Source organism: Pinus tabuliformis, chromosome 2_2 (genome assembly GCF_031772625.1).
Source record: "Pinus tabuliformis cultivar Carrire ecotype Pingquan chromosome 2_2, CPIR1, whole genome shotgun sequence".
Taxonomy (NCBI): Eukaryota; Viridiplantae; Streptophyta; class Pinopsida; order Pinales; family Pinaceae; genus Pinus; species Pinus tabuliformis.
This window is the reverse complement of record NC_142300.1, coordinates 963847862-963875049: the sequence shown is the minus strand read 5'-3', so window position 1 is coordinate 963875049 and position 27188 is coordinate 963847862. Positions and strand designations below refer to the sequence as shown.

Sequence of the window (27188 nt, the reverse complement as noted above, 5' to 3'; positions counted from 1 at the left end):
GAAAGTAGAATTTTAGATTTCATTCAAAATCCAGCAGACTTATCAGTTTTTCAGGATTTTAGGATTGGGGGATTGCAATGTTTCCATTGAATTTTGTCATGTATTAGGGTATGGAACTCGTATTTAATCAAGAGCACCAATCCCTCTATGTACCTTGATGTTAGTGACATTGGTTGTCGAACTCCTCTATCATGACCCTCCTAAAAATGTACGCATCACTCAAACAAAATCTTGACTTGACATGCTATGCTTTTTCTATCTTATGTTAATGCTTAGAGGGTGATATTAATGACAAAGATCCCTATACAGATACAGAGGTAATGACAAAGATACCTCTAGAAATTAATGCTTAGAAGGTGATATTAATGACAAAGATCCTGATTTTTCAACAAGACTAAAAAATTAGACATTTCTCGTGGTGGCAAGAGGCCCAAGCATAAGAAATAGATAATAGATTTACTTCTCTTTTCTAGTTTCGAATAGTTTTTATAACTATTGACTCTTTCATATTTATTATGATATTTTTTTAAACAATATATGACAATTTATGTTTGAAGTTGGCAATTATAACTCATTAGTAATGAATTATGAATATGATGCTTCATGAAAGTTGAAAGTTGTTTCATTTCATTTCATTTTATAACATTTCATTTCATGTTAGATATTATTTGTTGTAATGGTTACACTTAGCCTAAAAGTACAACTTTGGTGATCAATGATGATAAATGTTATATATTGAATTTTGAAAGCTTGAAACTTTAAGATTGATGAATCATGAGACTCAATATGTTGTATGTTACTATGTTACTAATTTGTGGACATGGTTGATGAAGATTATAACTTCTAGATGATTGTTGTTATATGGTTCAATCTATGTTTTTTTATGTTTTTTATATCTAATTCATTATTCTACATGTTTTTGTTGACATTTATGTATCAAAATATAAATATATATATATATTACATAAAAAAGGCTCTGAGATTCGCTCCCAAACCGGGAGCTTCTAAAAAAGTCGCTCCCGCTCCCAAGTAACACTGAACAGGTGAGTGGCCACCAATATCCACCTAGATCAGTCCTCTCTATTTAGGAAGCAATGGTCCTCATTACATGTAGAGCCTTCATGAGGTGAGGAAATTTATGTTGAACCTAGTCCCTAGTGAACCACTTGCCATAGTGAAGGAGTTGGCCAGCGTTGATAACTCGATATAGTTGGATCCTTTGTTGGCAAGTGTTCTTGATCTACATGTCCATGATCTGATCAGTTGTGGCTTGTTCCATGCAGTCTGGGTTTAACTCCGTTGGTGTGAATTGTTGTGCAATGTCAGAGGTGTCCAACAATGGTGGAAAGTATGGCTGGAGGCAGTCCACATTGAATATTGGGTGAAGTCCAAGGAACGGTGGAATGTTGAGCTCGCAGGCATTGTTCCCTACTGCCTTGGTGAAAGTGTATGGCCCATATCAGAGAAAGTGAAGCTTACAGTGGGGCTCAACGAGGCATTCCTTTTGCAGATGTGGCCAAACTTTGTCACCCACCTGGAACTTGTGTGGCACCCGATGTTGATCATGTCGCTGCTTGTACTTGGCATTGGCTTTGTCCATTCTGTGATGGACTAGGTGGCGGATGTGCTGAATAAGCTCAATGAAGTTGTTAGCCCTGTTAGCTTACCATTGAACATGGGCCGAATCTGCCTGAGTAGCTGCAAATGGTATGGCCACATCAATGGAACATAGTGGTTGGAATCCCAATCCCACCTGAAAGGGGTTGTGGCCAGTTGACCTATGGAGAGCTTCGTTGTAGTTGTGTTGGACATAAAGGAGGTTTTCATCCCATGTGCATGGATGCTTCAAATTGTACATGCGCAAAATGTGTACGATCATCCTGTTGACGACCTCTGTTTGACCATCAATTTGGGGGTGGAAAGTCGTGGACTTAGTGAGCTTGGTATCCAACATCAACCAAAGACTTGACCAAAATGTACTTAAAAACCTGTTGTCCCGATCTGAGAGAATGGACTATGGGATCCCAAAGTGTACCCACACTCATTCAAAGAAGAGCTTAGCAGTGGCTTCTGCTATGATACTCTTCTTGTAGGCCGCCAAAACGGCCATCATAGAGAATTTGTCGACAACCACAAAAACGCAATTGTTGCCATGCTTAGTAGAAGGAAGGCCCGACATGTAATCCATGGAGATGGATTCTCAAGGTCGACTAGGAGTAGGCAGAGGAATATAGACTTTGCTTCTTGATGGTCGGTTTGGCAATGGCACAAGCAGTGCAGGATCTGATGTACTTCCCCACATCCTGTAGAAGGTTTGGCCAATAAAAATACTTTTGCAACACTGCCACTGTTTTCTTTACCCCGAAATTTCCAATGACCCGACTATAGTGCGCCTCCCAAATCATCTTGGCATGCTCACTTGAAGGAACACAAAGGTGTTCCAGGTGGCATAAAAGTGCATCCTAGAGGTGAAAATTTGGAACTTATTTGCCTTCCAAGATGTGGCCACCCCGCAATCTCGTGCCCACAAGAGTCGAGCACAGTGATTAGCGCCATGATTGGTTGTCGGCTGAGGCAGTCTGCAACATTGTTGGTTTTGCCCTTCTTGTACTTAATGTTCAAATGGAACTGTTGCGGGTATGTGGACCATTTTTTATGGCGATCGTTCTACAACTTCCCTTGTGTTTGTATGAACTGCAGGGGTCGATGGTCTGTGTGGATGATCGCTCCCTTCCCCATAATGTAATGCTTCCACTGTCGACAAGCCTGCACAATGGAATACATCTCTTTGTCATAGATGGGATACTTTCGAACTGTGTTTGAAATTTTCTCACTGTGATATGCCACTGGATGCCCCTGCGGAGTAAGAACTGCACCAATAGCATAATCAAAGGCATCTGTCTCAATCTCAAATGGTTGTTGCAGGTCTGCTAATGTGAGCACTGGTACAGAGCAGAGGCGGTGCTTCAACTCGACAAATGCCTTCTGTTGGGATTCGGACCAAAAGAACTTTACTTTCACTCCTCCCTTGGTGACTTGACTCAAAGGCCAAGTGATATGAGAGAACCCAACACGAACCTGCGGTAGAAGTTGGCAAGACCCAGAAAGCTACGGAGCTCTGTTAGAGTGGTTGGGGCTGGCCAATCCCGAATGACTTGTATCTTGGTTGGGTCCACATGCACACCCCGCTCATCAATGATGTACCCCAGATATTGAACCTGGGTCATACCAAAAGTGCATTTCTCCAAATTAGCACACAACTTGTGTTGTCGCAGAGTTTGGAGGACCTGTCAAATATGATGGTGGTGAGGACCTGTCAAATATGACGGAGGTGCTCTTCCCAACTCTGGCTAAAGATCAGAATGTCATCCAAATACACCACCATGAATGAGTTGGTGAAGGGTCGCAAGATGTCGTCCATCAGCCTCATGAAGGTTGCGGGGGCATTCGTCAACCCGAAAGGCATGACCAGTCATTCGAAAAGGCCTCCTTGGATTTGAAAGAGGTCTTCCACATATCGGAGGGTTCAATCGGCATCTAGTGATAACCGGACTTCAAATCAATCTTGCTGAAAATTTGGTGCCCTTGAGCTAGTCCAGAAAGTCATCAATCTGTGGGATTGGATACCTATTCTGGACAGTGATCTTATTCAGTGCCCAATAGTCAATACAGAGTCTCCAGGTCCCGTCCTTCTGTACCAACACGATCAGGTTCCCACAGGGTGATGAACTTGGCCTGATGTGCCCTTTCTGCAATAGCTCTTGAATCTGCCTCTTGATTTCATCGTTTTCCATAACAGAGCGTCAATAGATCGGTCCATTGGGTAGCAGCGTGCCCAGGATCAGAACAATGGAGTGCTTGACCTAACAGTGTAGAGGTACCCTTGTGCGTGAGGTGAAGATTTCTCTGTACACCTCCATAGCCTTGTCCATCTACTGTTGTCGTGCAAAAGAGCTTTGTCTGGAGGTCATGGCCACAATTGTCTTCTTGCCCTGACGACGAATCATAAGGAAAACAAATTTCCTGGAATGGGAAATGATCTTACTGCATTTCTTCGCAGTGATCAAAGAAATGGCAGTAGGCGGTGCTACCTTCAATATCTTGTACAACTTATTGCCCAAAGTAATAATAACAATGTGAAGCCTAGACTCATACACAACATGTCACTTCCACAAGTATGGTTGGCATAATAATACATCACAAACTTCAAGAGGAGAAACATCACACAGTACCTCATCTGTGAAGGGCTTGATGTTGGAGGGAAGGTGGCACTGTTGGCTGACGCGGAGATCTCACCCTTGGTATAGCTACTCGATGGTGTACGGCTGCAGGTGTGGTGTGGTCAGTAAGCCCAACTGCTTCACAAGTTCTGCTGAAATGAGGTTCTTTAGGCTCCCATTATCGGAAATGAACTACAGCTGAGAACCCTTCACCCACATCTGTGAGTGGAAGAGTCGCCCCCCCTCCTTTGGATCTTCGGGCTCATCCTTCTAGATCTTGGTGGTGGCAATGGTGGCACTAGGCTCCGCATCGATAGTTTGCTTCCCTTTGTCATTCCCCTTGTCAGCTTTTGACTCAAAATCGAAACATGCATCTTATTCAGAAGCCTTCAGCTCGGCCACCAATGACTGCTTAGCTCGGAACTCACTTGTGTTGTGAAGGGCTCTTATGGAACTCACACCATTTCTCTGTGTCCTTCTTTGTCTTCGTGGTGTTGTTATTTGCTTGTAGCTTCGGCGGGTTGTCCTGGGTCGCCCCGCCTGAAGGAAACTAACACACATAAAATAAACTCAATAAAATAAGCACTCAGAAATATAGAAACCAGACATGGTAGAAAAGGCCTCAGCCTTACAGCGTTCCTCACATTCTCATTATTAATCAATCCAATGTACAAAGAATGATAATAGTCCAAATAAATACATGAGGAAGTTGGTCTCAAGATAGTACGTCTATCTTGGACACTATGGTCGAAATATTTTCTCAACAAAACACTAATCTAGGAGAACTAGTTAGAGAGAATCTCTCATCCTAACTAAACTCGCTACTTTGAGGAACTAACTCCTAATTCTCAAGATTTGATTTATTTAATTATGATATTTGGATTTATAATTGTTTTATTATGAGAGTGAGGCTAACATTCCCCCCCTCAATGATAAATCCAAAATAAGAACAAGCAACCCTCTTCCAAGTTCTCAAGTTGATCCTCAAAAAACATTTGCCTAAAAAACCGCCAAAGCTGGATGCTGAAAAAACTCAAATCTGAAGAGAACATGAATCAACTGCATGTATGATTCATCTTTGAATGTCGCATGACAACTCCATCATGTGTCAGCATCCTGTGTCCACTGACAAAATGTGATGAACACCCATTGGTGTATCTGTTGATGATGATCGCCCACTGGCTGAAAAACAACTCACTGTTGCTTTTGTTGTTTTTGAAAACTGCTCACGACTGATTTTACTGTCAATCGCCCACTGGCAAATTTTGTTGATGCTCACTCGCTGATGAAAATGCCCACTGGCTGCTTTGTTGATGTTGTCGAGACTTTCAGTCTGACAACCTGTTAATTTCATTGACATTTTGCCCCCTTTGTCAGCTGAAAGGAGAGACAATCTTCTTCAAATTATTTTTGAACTCCCCCCCTTCAGGTGTAGGAGTGTTTCACTGGTGTACTCCCCCGTTCAACTGCATGAGAGTACCATCTTCATTTTTACTGTTGGCTGCAATATGTATGAGTGAATTCAATTGTAAAACCTATACAATCTTCTGACCATGGATGACCATTCCCAGGGATCAATCCATGAATAATCAATCTTCAATCTGCTTGATTGTTGTTGTTTGCTGCATTGTGTTGATGAATGATTTGACTTGCCACAATGGTGACAAGGATGGAGATCAAAACACTGATCTTCCAGATGATCGGTTCTTTGACAATGAAGGCATTTTGGTTTGACTGCAACTTCAGTTTGTGTGTATTTTTGTTTGTCTACAACTTTAGTTTGTGTGTATTTCTGTTTGTCTTCAACTTTCTCAGAACTAGCCGATGTGATTTGTGCTAGAAACCCTACACTAACAAACTTAATGGGCCTTGAATAATCTGGGATATGCAAGTTGGCATCATCTTTGACATATCCTAAGCCTCGTTGATTTCTGTTACTTTGGATTTCTTCCCATGCCTTGATGATTGGTTTGGAAGAAAATTGAACTGGATCAGGGACCACTTTGACACTTGAAGTTGGTTGGATCAGTGACTTGGAATCAACATCTTTATCTTCATCAGCACAGATGAAAGACTTGGAAACATCACATTTCTGTTGCAACTCATCTCTTTGAAGTTGCGACTCCAATTGAAGGAACTCAATTGTTTCATGTGCTTGTTGTAGATTCATGGAAATATCAACAAGAGTTGTTTTGATGATTTGTAGCATGTCTTCAACAACTGAGAGAATCAACTTGTTACGAATCTTTAACAACTGAATGCTTTTCGCCATGTGAACTTGTTGGAACTCACGCTCGCTTGCTTTTAATACTTGCTGGATTTGTAGAACTCGCTCGCTTGATGTTTGAATGACACACTCGCTTGCTTGGTTGTTTGAATGACACGCTAGCTTGCTTTGATTGATTGAATGACACGCTCGCTTGATTTATTACTTATTGCTCACTTGAAGAATAGAATACTAGAATTCACACCCATTTCATGATGATTGCTTGCTTGAACTTGCTTGATTGATTACTGACACTTTGTGCTTTCTTGAATGTACTCACTGAATGTGTTGAATTTAAAAAAAGAAAGGGTGTCGAACACTGTCGAAAATGCACCCAAGAGACAAATGACAAGTTCAATCTTGAGGACTCAGTTGAAGACTTACTTGACTTGATGTATTCACCTTAACAATTCAAATTAGGGTGTAGGTTACCACCGAGAATGCACCCGTACAATTAAGTTAAAAAATGTTTTATCTGCAAGTGATACAAAAAGTGTTGATGATGTTGATGTCGTCTTGGCTTGAAATGCTTGATTTTTGTAGCGTCCTTAACTTGATTGCCTTGATTACATGATGTGAAATGTACTTGCTTGTAAGATCATCTTATCAAGTTGATGATGTGACGCTTTGTGCTTGTGTACTTAAGCTTGATTACAGGAGTTTGATTAAGCGTTCTTATGCTCAAGAGTGCTTATGTGCATGTAGTTGTTTAAGCATAACATAGAGAGCGTTTTGATAATCTGAATACAAGTCATGCACACACATTCATTACACACGGTGTACCTAAGATCCCCTTATTCAATTTCGGGCAGATCTAGGACACTTCAACACCACAAAAAATATTTCTTTATTAAATATTGAAGTACATCAACCTTTCATCTTTTCAACATCTTCGTTGAAATCTCTCAAGCACAAAGTTTGAGAACTCCTTGGAGGCAGATTGTCTTCAAAATCTAGATGTTTAGTGATTCAATCTCTCTCAAAGTAAAATATTACTTTGGATTACAACAATAACTTCCTCTAAAACAAATTCCACTTATCACTCCAAATACAAAAAATCATTTCACCTTATTACTCCAAAATAAAAAAATTTACATTTAGCACTCCTCACCTTATATCTCCACAATAAAAAAATTTAATTTTTACTTTCATAAAATTTAAACTCCATTCCCAAAATCTCATACAAAATACTACACCTTATTACACCTCCAAAAAACTTCTGTTTAAAACTATTACACCTTATCTCTCCATCACTTCAAAATATAAGTTACATAAAAAAACAAAAATACAAACACTACTTATCTCTCCTTGATTTTTTAAATCACTTTGAAAAAAGTGAATTAAACTTTTTCTTTAAACATTCACCATAAGTGAATAATGGGAAAAATGCGTTTGAATACTATTCACCATATGTATGAAAACGTTTGTAATTTTTTTGTTTTGGTGCATACCTTTAGGCAAGTCCCGCACAACGGAAATTTTCGCCACTGCAGAAATCCCTTGGAATTATCATTGAAGAAGTAGAATGGCTCTCCGGCGCTCAGGAGGTTTGGCAGAGTTGCAAATCTGCCATCTTCAAAACCACCATCGCTGCTGCCCCTTGTTCAAGTAATCTGTTTGCTGCTGCAGCTCCCTTTGAGCAGTCTTCTAATGTTGAAGATTATGGTTCCCGATCATTTCCTGCCAAAAGAATTGAGACGGTGCAAAACGGGGATAAGAGTGTCTGTGGGAAACTTCCTGCTGTGTTAGGAACAGCTGATGTCTTCTACAAACAGATCATGTTTTTGTCAATGAAGGGTTATCGGGTAATTGTTGCAGATGCGCCACCTATATCTAGTCATCAAGAATGGCTTTATTCATTTGAGAAATTCCTGAATTCTATTGATATACATCATGTCCATCTTTATGGGACAGAACTTGGCAGTTTTTTTAGCACAGTTGTTTGCACAATATCGTCCAAGAAGAGTAAAATCATTGGTACTATCAAACACATTTTTGATACAAGCTATTTTGCAGATAAAACATGCTAGTCTTCACTGATAAATTGGACTCCATCCTTTTTGTTGAAGCGACATATCCTGACAGGAATCCCAAACGAACCACAAGATCCCTTTATTGCAGATGCTCTAGACTTTGTGGTTAACTAGCTCTGAGGTTGGTGACATGCAGCAGACCATGAGATTTGCCAGAATTTAAGGGAAAATTTAAGGCAGATCTCGAAAGAAAATTCTCAGGCAAATGTGGAGCAGAGCAGGCAAGAAAATGTCCGGCAGAATGGATATACTAACAATGATATGAAGGAATTGGTGGAGCGCCTATCCAAATTGAATCCTCCGATCAAGGGATTTGTTCCACATAGCAGACGATAGCTCTCTAGGGAATAGATCTGAGAGGCAGCATGTTGCCCATGGTGTGATTGGCCTTTTTACTGCTATAAACTAACTGGCCTGTATACAAACCCTCGGTTGTGATGAAAAGCTTTTAATGGTGCCTGTAGTGGAAGGGGTGCCTGAAAGTCACGGGATCTCTGAATACGCACGCTGAAATTATATTTATCAGCCAAGCCTGATTAAGGCCAGAGCCTTCGGAAAAGCTTGAGCGACTGTCTGAGAGCTAATTCGATGGAGCAGATTGCTCTATTAATTGCGCTAATAGTTTATGCAGTGATTTCCACAGCAACATCTCCCACAATCATCACATAGCAGTGATTTCTTGGTATTCATCAACCGCAAGAAAATTCCTGCTCCATATCAAACGCTCTTCCACGGTCAGAAAATTGTAGTCTTCCATAGCTCTCACAAGATTTTTTTTTTCATTGAGCAGGTTCAATCCACGCACAAGCTCTGCTGAACACTCTTTACACAGGCTCTGATACCACGTGAAGGAAACTAACACACATAAAATAAACTCAATAAAATAAACACTCAGAAATATAGAAACCAGACATGGCGGAAAAGGCCTCAGCCTTACAGCATTCCTCACATTCTCATTATTAATCAATCCAATGTACAAAGAATGATAATAGTACAAATAAATACATGAGGAAGTTGGTCTCAAGATAGTACGTCTATCTTGGACACTATGGTTGAGATATTTTCTCAACAAAACACTAATCTAGGAGAACTAGTTGGAGAGAATCTCTCATCCTAACTAAACTCCCTAGTTTGAGGAACTAACTCTTAATTCTCAAGATTTGATTTATTTAATTATGATATTTGGATTTATAATTGTTTTATTATGAGAGTGAGGCTAACACCGCCTTGGCTTTGTCCTTTCTTTTGTGGTTTGAGGGCGCCTTTCCCTTTCTTCGGATTCGCAGATCCAAAGTCTCACTTCTTCTGTTTAAATTTCTGCTCGATCTTGACAGCATATCGATGGGCGGTGCCAAGCACGAAGATGTCCAGGAACTCCATCTCGTCTTGGATGTACTTGTGTAAACAGTCATTGTACTTGAGTACCAAATGCCACTCATAATCCTTGATACCCAGCTTCATGCGAAGGGTATGGAAAACATTTGTGAACTCTGACACATCTTGGTCCCTTCCCTGCCACAGCATGGCCCACTTTATGTATTTATCTTCATAGCTCCCGACAAGGTAATATTGTTCCTTGATGGCGTCTCGGAAAGAATTCCAAGTAGGTGCGGTTGAAAATAGTGAGGATTCTCTCTCATCCTTTTGTTCACAATAGGTTTCCCACCCGTCCTTGACATGTGGGGCGGCTTTGAGGAGAGCAAAATTAATATTTTTCCGATTAGAAAAGTCATGAACTGAAAAATATCCTTCCAACAGATTTAACCATCTATCTACGGCGTCTGCATCTATCTGGCCTTCAAATATGGGAATGTCAAAGTTAACTTGTACCTTAAAAGGAGTGGTGCCTCCAGAGTGGTTGTTGGATGAAGATGTGTCACTTGTGGGTAGTCATCAAAGGATCTGAGCAAATTTATCTATCATCGCGCTCTTTTGTCGCTCGAGGGCTTCCTCGAGCAATATTTTGAAAGGATCTCCTGCCCCTCGGCTTTCTTTTCTTCTGCCATGGGAGGTCATCGGAGTTTGCAAGGCTACTCTTGCAAAGGTTCAACCAGTTCGAGCCCTAACACCTTATACCCTGACCTCGTTGGGGACATGCAAAGAAAAACAGAGAAAGAGCAGATCTCTTTGATACCACTAATCTGGACTTATGCAAGAACGCGACAAAATACAGATTTACACATAAACACAGAGATGCAATAGAAATAAAATTTTATTTCATTAATATCAAAGCACTGAAATATGCTTACATAGAGAAATGGAAATAAACTAGCTCGGGAAATGGTAGCTTATCTCTGAGAAGAGATGTGGTGGCTACATGCCTCTGAACTGTGTTACAATGAAGCTCAGGGGTGTTTTTATTATTTAACAACAAGGGAAAACCCTAAACAACCAAAACCCTAACCCCAAGAGATGGAACACCAAGAGTTTGTGGGCCCCCTTGGAGTTAGTTTGGCATCCAACTTCCCAAGGTCATAACTTGGTCACATTATCTTGGTTTGGTGCATATGATACCTAGTTGCAAAGATCTCTTTGAGTACTACAAGCTACAGGCTTGCTACGGACCTCAAGAAAACATCATTTAAGGGGTCAAAACTGCTCTGAAAGTTCAAGACTTGAAAAACTACTAAAAATGGTAAATGTTGCGATAAACAAGGAAATTGATGATACCGCCTGGAGGTCTAGGTGGAATAGGCGAGTGGCCACCAATATCCCACTGGATCACAAATAAAAACAACAATGTATGAATACCAAAAGACACCTTGACCTGCCCTTGTGTAACCTACTAAAGAAAACCAAAGACAATAGAAAGTTGTTGTATGACTTGTAGGACATGTTATCGGCTAGGTTGCACCTAGAAGAATTTGAAGACACCATGGCCCAAAGTACAAGGCACTCAAATTTTTCAGAAATCTAGAAGTCAACAAGCACTTGTTGACATTTTCTCTCTCCTCTCTCTACTTCTATTCTCAAATTTCACAACCTTGCAGGGAATTGTATTAAATGTCGCTAGTATGATGACCTTTTGTAAAAGGCTTAAGCGACTTAGGACTCAATTGTTGAGTGAGTACACTCTAGAGTATATTTTTCACTTACCTAATTATTCTTGTTTTTCAACAATGAATTATTAGATGAAATTTCACGCGCGTACATCCAAAGCTAGAGTAATGGCTTGATGATTGAGCCCTGGGTCCATCCTCGTGCCTAGAGTCAATGTATATTACCATATTAGGACATATCTAAAGTGTCACGAAATTTTATTAGGCTTTGATAGGATTTTTCAATTTATTAAAAATTCCCGCGGGACAGGGTTTTTAATTAAATTACTCAAAAAATTGTAAATAAGTGAGCCTAGAAGTTGTTGGTGGCATATAAGTACTTAAAAATCATGCTCTCCACCCCAACATTCTTCTATGGTCCACTTTGATGGTCAAAAAATAACTTCTAACCCATCAAAACCCACATTTCCTATGTTAGTGGCATAAAGTGGTGAAAATTTTGAAAAGAATTAATAAATGGTGGACATAATAAATGTCACCAAGTAGAAGAGGTGGAAAATAAAAGCATAAAAGTGAAGTCAAAGACCAAGTAAGTGATGACTTCGAAGATTACATAAGGGGCCATATCTCAGTGCCAAGTAGAAAGGCAAATTGGCGATTTCTATAGCTAGTTTAGGAGACTAAATCCCACGAAATGTGGTCCTAACTAAGTCTTCTAGGAGGCCGAGTCCATCACTTAGGAGCTGGCAGCTTTGTTTGAGTTACATGGCAGCCAATATGGGAGTTAACTCCCCCATCTCCTCCACTTATCACCAAGGTGCAACATCTTTCCACACAATAGATTGCTACAGCTAGTACACAGCTCCATTTTAAGAGATAATACATAGCATTGGTTGGCAGTGGGTTGACAATTGCTACAAGGTCTCACACTTGTGCTTTGTTGAGAGTTAAGTGGGAGCTTGCCTCCCCTACACTCCACCTTCCTTCACACATAGAAAACAAGGATCTAATAAGCACCAGCCAGCAGAGATAACACACTGCCAGTCAAGCAGACACCCACAGCCAGCGCAAAGACACTTATGGCAGCTCGACTTGCTTGGATTTTACACTTGGACCAACTTCATTACACTAAGATGAATTCGAGCTCATTGTAATCAAAACTTCTTTGGCAATTGGCATCTCTCATTTCATTGGGATTTTTTCCCAAATATGTAAAAATAAACCCACAAAGCTCTCATTTGTTCATGGTTGGGAAGCTCATGCTTGGATATATGTTGTTGAATTGTTTCATGATAATAAAGAAAGCCTTTGGAGGTTTTATCTGGGCTTGATGTTGGTGACTCCTCTGAATGCAAGGTATACTTGTGTTGTTTTGAATTGATTTTATTGCACTGTTTCTGGTAGATCAAGGCCCAAATAGGGGCAGTATTTCCTAGGAAGAGGTAGACAAGTATTTGCATACCTTCTAATGGTTGTGCAAATTTGAATTGATGACATTGTGTACTTGTGAATAGCACAAGTTATCTTTCTCTCTTTGGCAAATCTATTCCTTGAGTTTACTAATTGTTGGATGCAAGTATCTCAAGTGAAGCACAGCTTGCCTTTTGAAATATTGAAGGTTTGGGGAAATCGTTGGTTAAATCAACCAACCTTCAAGAGCTAAGGAATTCACAATCTTGCCATCATTTGGGGCAACCAAAGACATCCAAAAGGAGGACATCAAAAGAAGCCCAACATCTATTCTTCCCTCCTCAAAATTCTAAAACTGTTTTTGGTTACCTTATGTATGTATTTATTGAAAATCTAAGATATTTCAAGGCTATTTAGTGGCTGTCCTAACAGCTACAAATTGGCCAAGAGGAGCTGGTCTAACCAAGCATGTATTGGTTGCTATAGGATAGAGATTTATTCAAGTTCTAGTATAGTTAACTTGTCAATTTTTTCAGATTTAGTTTGATCACTAATCTTGCGGATGCCCAAGTAAGCTTGGCATCTTTGACCTTGTCTTTTGCTGACCTCTTTCTGCAGGGATCAAGTGTCTCCTAAGGCTGATCTCTCTTTCATTTTGGGACTGATATTGGGCAGCGAGCGACTTGTTTTGTTTGGCAGAATTTCTCTACTTAAGGGAACTGATTTTTACTACGTTTTGTTGGGCAAATCTGTCCTCTTTTGGACTGATATATTATAATTGTTTAGCAGACCTTCATGTAGGTTTTAACCCCGTACAGAAATTACCTGCATACGAATTCTAAAACATAGAAAATAAACAATGCGAGAGCATAACACATAAAACACATATACACAGAGATTTTCCCCTGGATCCCAAAACCGGGACCACCAGCTTGATTTTTCATTATATTCAATGTTACAATACATATTTATACATGCCGAAGCATCCAATACCATAGACCGAAAACCATCGCGTCCAAAACCATGGACCGAAAGAATATAACACAACCCAACACTTCAAGCTCCCTTTTTGGGCAGATTTGAGAGGAAAGTAACCAGTCCTTTTGGGCAGATATGAAATCCTCTTAGGGAGGGCACAATCATCTTTGTATTTGTGACATTCACCTTCTTGGAATTTCCCGAATCCCAATATTGCCAAGAAATTGGTCCCTAAGTGTGATTAATTCTCTAATTTTCATTGCATTCCTCTCAAGAAGAGGTTGTTAGTTATAATGTGCTTATTGTAAATAATTAAACTTGGAAGAGGTATCCATTCCCTCCTGAGGGACAATTTGTAAACCTCTCCAAGGGACTTGCTCCATATCCTCATCATCATTTAAGGGGGTCTTGACTCTTAACTCTAATAAAAATCACCTTTTCTTTTGGGAGCTTGGGGACTCTTTCCCCTTGGCATCCCACTCTTCCTAATTTGGGGAAGGCCTTCATGTGCTTGATTGATTGGTTTGTTTCATCACTTTAAAACGAAAGTAGATTAATTGGTTTGTACTTTGTTTCATTTCATAGATCACAGTCTCTAATATTTACATGCATACATTAGAATGAGTCTTATGAACTATTCTCATCTATCTTGAGCATTTCCTTTTCCTTGCAAATCAATCATTGTTCATAACTTGTTTTATTGTAATTTCACTTGCCTATTCATTTAAGTTGATCTTGGTCTCTTCCTTTAAAGCGTCATCTATGCAAGGCATCTTATCACGAGTTTAGAAATTGCAAATCCTTTCATTTCCTTTTGAGCAAATTAATTTAGTTGTCTCTTAACTTGTTAGTTTTATTGGATTTGAATTCCTTTGCATTTAGAGGAAATTAAGCTCCAGCTTAACTAGTTGTATAGTTAATAAGGCCCCCTTTCCACCCATAGCTTTTTCCAATCTTGGAGACGGTAAACACTCGACTTGATAAATCAGGTTGGGCATGTCCAATGTTGGATCTACTTGCGAGTGGGTTGACTTGAGAAATCAAGTGGATACTCATTAATGAAGCTAAGCTTCTCCACATTGGATCTCCTTGCAGCCATCCTTATCTTTGCTTAGATAAAGTTTTGGAGGAAAAGTTTCACATTAGATTAGGTGTCATCTCTCTAATCTACATTAACTCAAGAGATAACCTAATTAACTCTAAAATCAACCAAGAAGCAATTCATCACACTTTACATTTCGCATTGCGTACTCGATATCATTGCTTTGATTTTATAAGTTGGTTTACAATTTCAAAGCACTTTATTTCAAGCAACTTTTATTTCAAGTACTTTGCTTCAGTCTCTGTCATTTCCAACTTTTTTTTTTTGCAATCATCTAGTCGGATTTTGGCAGTGGTCTCTTAATTGATCATATCCTTATATTGCTTTGGTGTTCTTATATATTTTTGTCATGAATGATATGTGATGTACTTGAAAAGTTATTTCTTATGCTAAAGCACATGTGATGATTAGGTACTTGCGAATGCATTTATTTTGAAGCACATGTGATGATATAGCTTGATAATGTTGAATTGTAATTTCATTAACTCATCTTAACTCCTAGAACTTGTTTAGCATATCACTAATTAAGCCTTAGTTTTATCCTTTAGGGACGACGCCCCTTTGGCTTTGCCAGGAGTTAGCCGAGAAGGAGTTGGGAATTGGGTGGCGGCCCCAGCTTGCAACTTGCCCCCAAGGCCACACCAAGTGGAATTAGAGACTTTCTCCACGATAATCCCAGGCGTCGATTTAGGCAGCAACAAGACAATCTGTACAGCCTATCCGTACAATTGTATGGATCTATCTGTATGACTAGATCCATAGGGTACTGTTCGTGTGATTGTACTCATCCTTACAACAATATACATACAGCTGTCTGAACTTTCATACCACTATACAAAACTATTGTATGGAACTGTGTGCTGCTGGAAGCATCTTTTTCCTCACTGCATCCTCTCTCTCCCACTCCATAACTCAACTTGCCCAACTGAGTTGAGAGCCTCTACCTTTGTTGTTTTTATAGTTTTAGCAGAGAATCAAATTTTAAGATTACCCCTAATCCAAGTCATGCATGAGATATAATTTTAGACTCGTGCTAAATATGACTTGCACTTCTTTTTACTAAAGTGAATTATAAAATAGAATTACTTTTCAAAAATATCTCGAATTAATTTTCGCATGTTCACATTGAACATGTGTAAAAGTTCATATGTGAGCTATAACTCTCAACACAAAGCCAGAGAAAAAAAATAAAGCCTCGAGGACAAAACATTTTTAAAGGGTAAGGAATATAATAAACATATATTTATATAAATATAAATAGTAAATACTAATAAATAATAATAATAATAATTAATGAAAACACACATCCTAATGAAAGGACATGACTTTTAGTGAAAGGCCACCAATATACATGGCCCCTCATTGTAATATCATCATTAAATTATCATCTCTCATATTTTTATTCAAAACAATATTTTAATCCATATTGAATTTTTTATATTATTCCATTTTGTTGGATATTCATTTTATGAACCAGATTGGTTCCTTACAGTGGGAGCATCTTCAGCATCTAAAGAAGCAGTTGTTGCAGTAGACCAGATATTGATGAAGACCTCAGTAGACAACATATAGACAAGTACTTATTAAGGGGGACTATCGGAATAGTTAACTCCTAGTTGTCTTGTGTGCTAATGGTTGCTTAGTCACATGGTATGCTATTGTATTGTTTATTGTCACGTAGAGGGTATGTTATTCTATTGTTTATTGCTTCCATGCATTAATCACTCTGACAATACAGAATACTCATAAAACATATTCATCTGGTACTAACTTAAAATATGAAGAACGGCTTCTCCTTCCATATGGATTTTTTTATATTATTCCATTTTGTTGGATATTCATCATATGAACCAGATTAGTTCCTTACAGTGGGAGCATCTTCAGCATCTAAAGAAGCAGTTGTTGCAGTAGACCAGATATTGATGAAGACCTCAGTAGACAAGTACTTATTAAGGGGGACTATAGGAATAGTTAACTCCTAGTTGTCGTGTGTGCTAATGGTTGCTTAGTCACATGGTATGTTATTGTATTGTTTATTGTCACGTAGAGGGTATTTCTAAAAGTGAGTAGCGTTCTTGAGTGACTTTCGACGGATGTCAGATGAGAGCTAGATTAGCTCCTAGATAAATATGTGGTTGAGTTTATTCTCTCAACTAGTCATGATTGTGATAAGATGGATTGTCTATCTTAAGACAACGACTGATGCATAAATATATAACAATATTTTGATGTAATAAATCCATCATAGTTTTGTTGTGGGAACTCTCTACTCTTATTTTTTGATACTCTCTGCATCTCATATAATAACAAGGGAAGTCTTTTCTTTCACTGATAGGTTTTGGCTTCATAGGGGACACCTATGCACAATGACATGAAAGGCACAGGGATCATAACTCATTAAGTGATAGAATGCATTTTTGTTAAGAAGTGAAAATGCAAAATGATTTTAGTTGAAAGCCATAGTTCAGGGGATTACTGTGTTGCAAAATCTGTAGTAATCGTAGGGATATTGTTCAGATAAATACTGGCTTGCTTCCATGCATTAATCACTCTGACAATACAGAATGCTCATAAAACATATTCATCTGGTACTAACTTAAAAATATGAAGAATGGCTTCTCCTTCCAAATTTCTGGACTTTTTGCACTATGTTACTGAAAAAGCCGCCCTTAGGTGATGGAAACATGTTTACATATTCAGAAACATAGCCTTGTACAAAACACCTCTGAAATACAGTTGAAGCATTTCAGCAGAACATTTTTTAAATGTTTTATCAGTGTTCTCAGACAATGTATTGGCCATCTCAGTGGGTATTTTGCTCACTAAAACAAAAATAACAACAGAAGAATGCTAACCCTTTTTTCTTACAAATCAACTTATACATAGAAGGCTTGAGCCTTCCTTAATAATAACTCTCATTTTGGCTTTATTTCCAAACTTGAAATTCACAAATGATATTCCGATTTTTTTGTCTTATAAATTTTTTGCATGTGTGTGTGTCTGTGGTATAGCCTAGTTGGAACTTGGTTATCTGAACCTCAATCTGTTCAAACAGACAGTTTCAAGGCAGAGTTCGCCATGTGGTCTCCAGTTCTGGTCCAACTGAGGTTCAAGTTCCACTAAAACCCACTTTATTACCAGCCACTATTCTCATTGACAGTTCGGCTCCCATACATCCAGATATTCCAGGGAAGAGGGATATGAGGGATATCCCAGAAGGTTATTCTTAGAAAAAGAATATTTTATTTTCCAGTGAACCCAGTCAGCTTTGGCCAGCACAAAAGCTGGTAATCATCACCTCGCAGAGCACTCCCCCTCTTCCCCAAAATTGCCAAATGGAAGGAAAATCAACCACCAGCCTTGCAGCTGGTAACCATATGGGGCTCGTGACCTCCCCATTGCCAGCATGCCTATGGCATATGGTCCCAACCAATTGAGCTAACCTTTTGGGGCTCCTCAGAAATATATATATATATATAGAGAGAGAGAGAGAGAGATCCTTGCTGTGTTGTATTCTGATTTTCTTAAGTTTTGCTGAAAACATTCCGGGCACTGTATTGTACCTGTTTTGCTATTATGACCTGGGGATTACGACCATAATCTTATTATAAGCTTGAAGACCACTACTAGGACTTGTGATCACACCTGGTAGGAACAATGCCATATAAAGAACAGTGGGATTTCTGCCACATCAGACTGATTTTCTTGCAGACCCGAGCATAGAAGATTCTACAGCAGCAGATAGCATTTGCAAAGCCCAAAGTGATTTTATATTTGTGGATATGACACAGGCCAGTTGATCTGATCCTCAACTAGACCTTACATACACATTATAGTTGTACTAGTCTATCTATCATTAGATATTTGCTCTCTTACTAGCATTTGATGAGATGCTTTCCTTCGGCACACCTCCTTTTTATAGCCTTTTTCTGGAGGTGCCAAATCCACTCCATTAATTGTAATTCACATGTATATAAACAATCAATAATCCCATTGACTGCCTTTGGTCATTTGTAAGTATTAAAAGGATGTATTATTTCTTTCATATAATGAACCACATTCTACCAAATTATCGGACTGTTGTATTGAGCAGAATCCATACAGAGAATATTAATATCAAATATGCAAGGGTTGCCTTTTTCATGAAACTGCTGATCAGAACCACCAACATACATAGTTAGCAATCTGAGATGCTTGATTTAGCATGCAATTCTCATTCTATTAATGCTACAGGACTTCAGTTAGAATAGCAAGATCTGTAAAGTATCATCTAGTTAAGGAATGAGAGAAGCAAGCATAATTGAGAAGATGATGCATAGATTACTAACCAGCATCTGTTAGGATATCAGCCAGTTTTGGCAAATTCTCTCTGTGATTTTCCTTCATTAAGATCTCCTTATTACTTCGACTACCTGCAGGAACTATCTCTGGCGGTTCCACAGATTTAGAGCTAGAGGCTTTCTCCAAGATGTGCACTGGTTGATCCATAGGCATAGCTCTGACTGCTGTTTGACCTTTTCCAGCAGCATCACGGTGTCCAAAGCTCTGCAATCTTTTCTCATGAAGTTCAACAATTTCACTAGTGAATATCTTGTCAGAGAGGTCACGAAAAAGATTGCTGATGCCAAAAAGTTCCCCCTTAAATTCTTTCGAGTCCTGAACCACAAGATGGTGAAATATTTACAGCAACAGTTGCATGAATGAAAGTATTCTTTTGAAATTATAATGATGTTTTTGTTCACATAAATCTCAATAGAATAAGGGAAACAATACCACAAGGATTCTGCAATCATCCAAAGCAAGGATTGACAGGCCCACTCAAAAAGAACGCTGCAAAAAGGCATACCTGCACACCATCAAAGTAGCGTTTTTCAAGGTTTCCAGAAACAGCAATGTTGAAAAGTTGTTGTTTATATATCTGGCGGGTATAAACAAGTTCCTCCAGGGACCCTGCAGCAAGAAAGCGAAATACTGTAACATGTCGTTTCTGCCCATAACGGAATGACCGGTCCTGTGCTTGCAAGTCCGTTGCAGGGTTCCAGTTTGGATCAAATATAACCACTCGATTTGCACTAATGAGATTTAGTCCTAGCCCACCAGCACGAGTAGAAATAAGGAAGACCTGCAATATAGAAAATAAAACAATCAAACATGTGAATCCCTTTCTATTTACATCTGAGAAAACCCAAGGAACAAGTCACTCACCTGCTTGCTTGGACTTCTATTAAAATTGTCAACAAGGAACTGGCGACTATTCATTGGAGTTGACCCATCAAGCCGAGAAAAGCAATAGCCCTTACGAATAAGAAATTTCTCCAGTATGTCTAACATCCTGCAGAGAGAAAATTGTTCATACTTTTGAGTAATAGTATGATCAGATCCATTCTTTTCAAGTCTCAATAACCTCAAACAAAACATATTTGATTTGATAAATACTACAGAACAGGTCCATAGACTCGACTGGTTCCTTTTACATGGTTGTATGTAGAAACTTCACATTTCTCATTCCACAGGCTGCTGATTCACCAAGATAAGCTAAGACAAATTCTGGCCCTTCTTAATACTTTAGAATGCAACAAGTACAGCAAGCAGAAAAAGAAAATCAGGCAACTTCTTCTAAAAAGACATCAACAAAAAATGTATGACCTCCGGAATCATTTCCAAAGCAAACAAGTGAATAACAGTTTCAGGCGACAACAGGTTTGGATACCAATACTTCAATTATCAGGATTGGCAAAATAAAACAAGGCACACTGAGAGTAAAGTGCCAAAAGTATCTTCATATTACAGGTGCTATGGACTGACCATGACAGACTAGGACCTTCCAGTGCTGCATTTTAATGCAGATGCTGTAACATTTATAAAGATGGACTAATATGATAGCAGGATGGAAACTAAACATCAAACAATAATTCCTATTTAAGAAAGAGACTGCTTAAAAAATAACATTGATAATAGAAGAAAATGTGTGCATTCCAATCTCATTGCTTAAAATAGCCAATCAATAAATTACATCTCTATTTGAGCACAACAAAGTGCTTGAATTGAAATGAAATTCAACATGTACATGAAAATTTGGAAGATTGAACCAACCACACCAGCTAGAATGAATATTTTCAAGTTTCTTCAAAACTTTTTATCAAGATAAGATCACGTTATTCCAAGAATTCTTGGAAGCGGGAGTAGAAGCGAGAGTGGAGAGCGACAATTTTCAAAAGTTCCGTGACGGAAGCAATTTTGGGAGCGTTTTTTATATAATATATATTTTGATGCATATATGTCAACAAAAGCATGTAGAATGATGAATTAGTTATAAAAAGCATAAAAACATGGATTAAACCAAATAACATCAACCATCTAGTAGTTATAATCTTCATCAACCACACGTCCACAAGTTACAACATCTCGATTCTCATCATGTTGGGTGCGGAACCTGATTATCTTCCTGATTTAGAGGCCTTGTTCCAGCGGCGTTTGGATCCCAAGACGAGGGGGTTTGGGGGCAGCGCCCCTGAAAAGAAATTTTGAGAAAATTAACTTGTAAATATTGCAATTTTGTAGCCAATCTAGACCATTCATTAGGAAGATTTGATGCTAAAAGTTATGTTAATTTACCGGTTTTTACTCTAGCAGGCAACCCTTTCTTTCTATGAAGGAATTGTATTGCGGTTGGGCATTATTTTGTATCTATTCATATCTTTTGCTAGCACTTGATCACAAGTTTTGACTCATACAATCTTATTTTCATCACATGGCATAATCTTGTAGAGATGCTTTCTTGCACAAGTATATGAACTAGTGTAGGTTGTTTTACAATGGGAGCATGTAAAATTTGCTGTTCCAATCATTTTCCTTCTCACTAGCTTTGTCGCATACTTCTACAAGGGTGTTCGACAGCAGAGAGAGAGAGAAATTGTGAAGAAAAGCTAGGGAGCGAACAAAAATAAATAAATAAATAAAATAAAATTGTACGAGCATGCTCCCAAAAATCGCTCCTAAACCGAAGCAACTAGGGAGCAGGCTCCCGGGGTCACTACCTGAGGCGCTTCTATTCGGAGCGTGCTTCGGGAGAGGGAGCAAGGGGGGGCTGCTCCCCCACAGCACTGCTTTATTCATGACCACAAATTACCATAAAGACCATTAAAAGGTCAATGAGACTCAAACTACAATCCAATATAGATTTCAAACTTGGCCCAGTCTGATTCAGAACCAATCAAACCAGCCGAGCAAATGGCTGACCAAGTTAACTCAAGAAGCAAACTAGACAGGCAGACCAGTTTGGGCCAGTTCAATGCCAAACCCACCCAAACCAGTGCAAACTGGCCGAGCCAACTCACAGACCACACACAAGGACCCTTTTTATAATAAGGATTAAAACACTTCCTAAACACCAATATTCTACTACAATGAGACTCCCTCGCCCCTCCCCTTCCCGCTTCCTATTTGCCTCAAACCTCTCATTCAGATACTTCTTTAGCATATGTGAGCCTCCTAATTTCAGCAAAAATACTTGAGCAGTAGCAAGCATGTAGCTGCTTTGGAGCTAGTTCGGTGCTTTCTAGTGGATTTGGAATCTCTGGGAGGAGGCTTTAGGCCATCTTCTCATTCCCAAATATGTTTTTCCTTCTGAAATTGCAGATCTGAAATTTGTCCATTTTTCTTTCTTTTATTTCCTTTCTCAAGTTTAAATCTGCCCCTCTTCAATCTCATGTTTAAGATAGGGTTTGAATTGTATTGCAAATATTGCAAACAAAAGATTGGGGGTGGAGCTTGTCAAAGGCTGACACAACACTTGGCAGATGTAATGGGCCAAGTAACCAAACGCGAAGCAGCAAATGAGGTGACAAGGCATAATAGACCAGAAATACCCAGTCATTTAAAAAAATTGAAGAGGAGACAACTAGAGAATGTGAAAAATGGTGACCCGATTCCTACTTCAGCAACTGATGATATTTCTCCTATTTGTTAAATTAATTTGAACAAATTACTTGCGGTTTTCTATGGCAAATATCGAAATACATACACTGCAGCGTACACAAAATAAAATATTGTGGAAACTAAATACTACACTGGAGAGAAATAAACATACACACAATTACACTATTATTTTTGGACAAACGTCCCCGGAAAAACCCAATGTGGGAAAACTGGTGCAACAGCTCAAGGTTTTATTATTATGCAATAGTAATCTGAGTACAAATTATTAGATGCCCAAATTGGCAATCTGGTACAGAGAATAAACTAGAAAAAGAGGTAGTGAGAAAAATCTCACACTGTCACTGGCGATCCGAATCTGATCTGGGCTCTGGATGGCTAGCCCCACGTTGCCTCTGCGTCAGCCTACGCAGATCTGCGTCACAGCCTCTAGGGACTGCATCACCTCCTCCTCTGATCTTCTGCTAGCTGGAAACTTGATCCTCTGGCCCTTTGGTCTCAAACCTCAGCTTTTGACACTAGATCTCGACTGCTCCTCAGCAAAATTTCGAACTCCCTCTGAAGCACTATGTTGCCTCTACGTGGCACTGCACTACCTCTCTGAACCTCTTTCTGCCTTCTCTGCCTTGCACTCCCCGGATCTGGAAAAACTCTTCTCTGATCTACTATCCTTGCCTCTCTCTCACTGCTTCGACTTTATTGGGCCACTTCTAGCAACTCACAACTGCTACACAAGAAATACTTCCCAGCAAAATCAAACTGCACAAGTGTGTTCTCCAAGTGTCCATCGAACTCTTTATAATCTCTCGTTCGAGAACCAACAGCCAAGATTAAAACATAATCAACGGCTAAGTTTAATTGGGAGTTGATCTTTGTCTTCCTCTAGAAGATTTCCACCAGATTTAATTAATACCTTTTAATTAACCATATTTCCTAACTTTAGACTTAGGGAACCATTTAAAAAAAGTTAATTATTTTAATTAAATCATCTCTAGTTGGAATTTTCCGAAACAATTTCTAGGTATTGGAGAATGCATGTGTCTTAGCCTCCCTACAAAATCTCAAGGCTAGAGCACATCTAATGCTACAGAAATCAACACTCCCTCTTAGCGAGGAATGTTGTTAGAAATATTAATTTCTAATTGCGGACTGTTTTTGAGAAATACACAGAAGTTTTTGTAATATATATTTAATTGATTGATAATATTTGAATGATGATTACAAGGCTAAGGCGATGCTCCTTTGATAGGAGTTGACTGGCCATGCCTAATCAGAGGACTAATGTCTTTTCATTTAGCTATTTAATTGTTAATTAATTGATTACAATTAACCATTTTCGAGCAGACTCAAGGTTGTAAGTGGTATTTAGGGTTGATCACCCGATACCATTCATCGACTGACGCGTGGCAAGAGAAGGAGAGAGGAAACCGCCTTATCAGGCGGGTAATCCTCGTGCACGTAGCTCACCTGATATCATTGTCGAGCGTTGGATCAAATGCATTTTGATCTACGATGCAAGATCACCGAGCAACATTGTTGGTCGGGTGTAATATCAACCGTCGGATGGGATGGTAAGATCTACGGTGGAGGATTGATCCGAAAAAGGCAAACATCGGAAAATGTGCATGTGCGGACTCGACGATATATATGTCCGGGTGTATAAATAGTTGAAGTCCGGCTAAGTGTTTCGGAGCGGGGTTTTCAATGTATTTCATATGTATCCTTGTATTCCGGCTTTAAGCCTTGCCACATTAAAATATGCGATTGCAATATATATATATATATATATATATATATATATACACCAACGGGACCATTACAATATGATGTATTGTTATATCGCATCCGCTTATCGGAACTCTCATAGCGCAAGTTATAAAGGGTTGTCACCCCCAAACCACCGATTGCGATACGTATGCAGACCCGCTGCAACGTTATAACATGCCCTATTGTAATATTGCGTCCGTCGCAATATCGCAAACCTTGTTGAAGTTTCTTCCACATTAAAATCCGTCGATTGCGATATAATTGTGGACCCGACTACACCAATATAGCATGGCTAAATCAAATGTTGCATCTGCGGTAATCGCAATGTTCAAAGGAATGTTGATCTGGTGATTGCGATAAGCATATGGACCCGACGAACTTATTAATAACTGTTTAATACCATATCGCATCCGCTCTAGTCAGCAGTTGGGAATCGGCTATGTTATGTGCGAACCTCCAAAAGCGGCGATTACAATAAAAGGATGACGTGGCATGTGGAACCTTTTATATGGCTATAGTCTCTCTTATATGGTTTCTGTGAACAATTTATGTATATTGTATGAATATTAAAAAAAGGGCCCCTCTGATATTTTTTAATATGCAACACTATTGTAATTCGGCCTCTCTTCCACATTAATGTGTCCCATGTGTATTGATGGATTTGAAGAGACAAAGGAAGTTGAAGAGTGAGCGCGGAGGAAGCTGAAAGATGAAGCGAGCGTTGAGGAAGCCGAAGAGCCGGCGGAGAAAGGAAGACAAAGGTCAGGGGTATCAGGAATATAAAACAGAGAACAAGGAAAGTTTTGGATTACTGAAAAACTATAAGAAAATAAAGGAAGCCGAAGCTCTGGCAGAAGTGGAAGGAACAAGAGGACATAAGTAAATCATAGGCCCAGCAGGGTTGGGAGTAGAGAATTACAACCAAGTAGATCCAGATGGTTTACAGCAGAGGGTTGGAGCCCTTGAGGTAGGTGCCTCAAAATTGAAAGGATTGGTGTCCTTGGAAGTTGGTACTCCTAAATTCAAGGTTGGTGCCTTGACAAGACAGTGTTGGTGCTCTGGAGGTTGGAGCCTCACAAAGAGTCCAAGTTGGTGCTTGGCAACTGATTGAAACCATATATATATATATATATATATATATATATATATATATATTGTACCTAATTTATTGCAAATATCACATTAATAAAGGCATCTATCCTTGTTATCTACTTCTATGTTCCAAATATAAATGATTTAACTGATATAAATAATAATTGAAAAGATATATTGATTCACCCCCCCGATTCACCCCCCCTCAGCATTTCCAACAATTGGTATCAGAGCGGGCTTCTTCATATTAGCCTAACAGCTTGAAGAAGGATTCTTAGTCATGACAAGAAATCAATAAGTGTCAGGAAGACCTCCTCTGTTCGATGGCACAAATTTTGGTTTCTGGAAAAAGAGAATGTCCTATTAGTTAATGTCCCTTGGACCTGAGGTTTGGCATTCGGTCTTAAATGAGTACATAGCTCCTTCCACTCTTCCAACAGATCGAGACGAGAGGAAAGTCTACGTTGCAAATGCAAAAGCCTTAAACTCCATCACTAATCACTGATTCTGAATTTACAAAAGTCATGAATTGTAACTCTGCCAAAGGAGTATGGGATAAGCTAATTAACTTATACGACGGGGACTCCAAAGTCAAGAAGGGAAAGCTTCAAACTCATAGAATGCAATTTGAAAGTCTGAAAATGGATGATGAAAAAGATATTGCATCATACTTTCTCCGAGTAGCTTAAGTGGTCAACTCTCCTAAAGGATTGGACGAAAACATTGAAGAAAGCACCATTGTTCAAAATGTCTTAAGATGTCTCCCAGACAGATTTGACTCCAAAGTAAGTGCCATAAAAGAAGTGAAGGATCTAGATACTCTCAAGATGGATGAACTCCATGGAATCTTCATTGCCTATGAGATGAGAAAAGGTTGCCCAAGTTCCAAAGATGCAGCATTCAAGGCCTCAAAATCAAAAAAGGAGAAAGAAAGGAATGTTAGTAGTGATGACTCCGATGTTGAATCTGAATTGGCTCAATTTGTACGAAAACTGAAGAAATGATCTAAGTTAAAAGGTAAATACCCCCTTAATTATTTCAAATGTGGAAAAATAGGTCATTATGCTGCAAAATGTCCTCATAAGCATGACAGTGATGATGAAGAAAATTCTAAAAGGATGGTATACAAAAAGAAAGGGTTCAATAAGAAGAATTTCCTCTCTAAGCAAGATGAGTCTGATGAAGATGAATTTGTAGTCATCAAAAAGAAATCAACTAACCAGTTCCCTCACCGCAAAGGAGGTAATGAAGAATCAGATGAAGAAAATGATCATGCTGGAAGCAAGAAGTATTATTCATGGCATTCACAAATGATGATGACTCAGGCCTAGATGGAAATGTAGATGAATTGTTAATAAGTGCCATTGAATAAAATGAGAAATTACG

General features: G+C 39.0%; 1 protein-coding gene across 2 annotated transcripts in view; it reads right to left on the bottom strand.

Moving 5' to 3' along the window:
* Positions 1–27188, bottom strand: part of LOC149196433 (switch 2-like) — a 150743-nt gene that overhangs the window by 44167 nt on the left and 79388 nt on the right. The window contains exons 5-8 of one of the 2 annotated variants that reach the window (XM_089405554.1): positions 20214–20340; positions 19855–20130; positions 19337–19664; positions 8034–8166 (exon numbers count right to left, since the gene is read on the bottom strand). In XM_089405554.1, coding sequence (XP_089261680.1) covers positions 8147–8166; positions 19337–19664; positions 19855–20130; positions 20214–20340 — 751 coding nt within the window. In that variant the 3' untranslated portion in view covers positions 8034–8146. Of the gene's footprint in view, positions 1–8033; positions 8167–19336; positions 19665–19854; positions 20131–20213; positions 20341–27188 lie in introns of those variants that run through there. The other variant, XM_089405553.1, reaches the window with a different exon arrangement.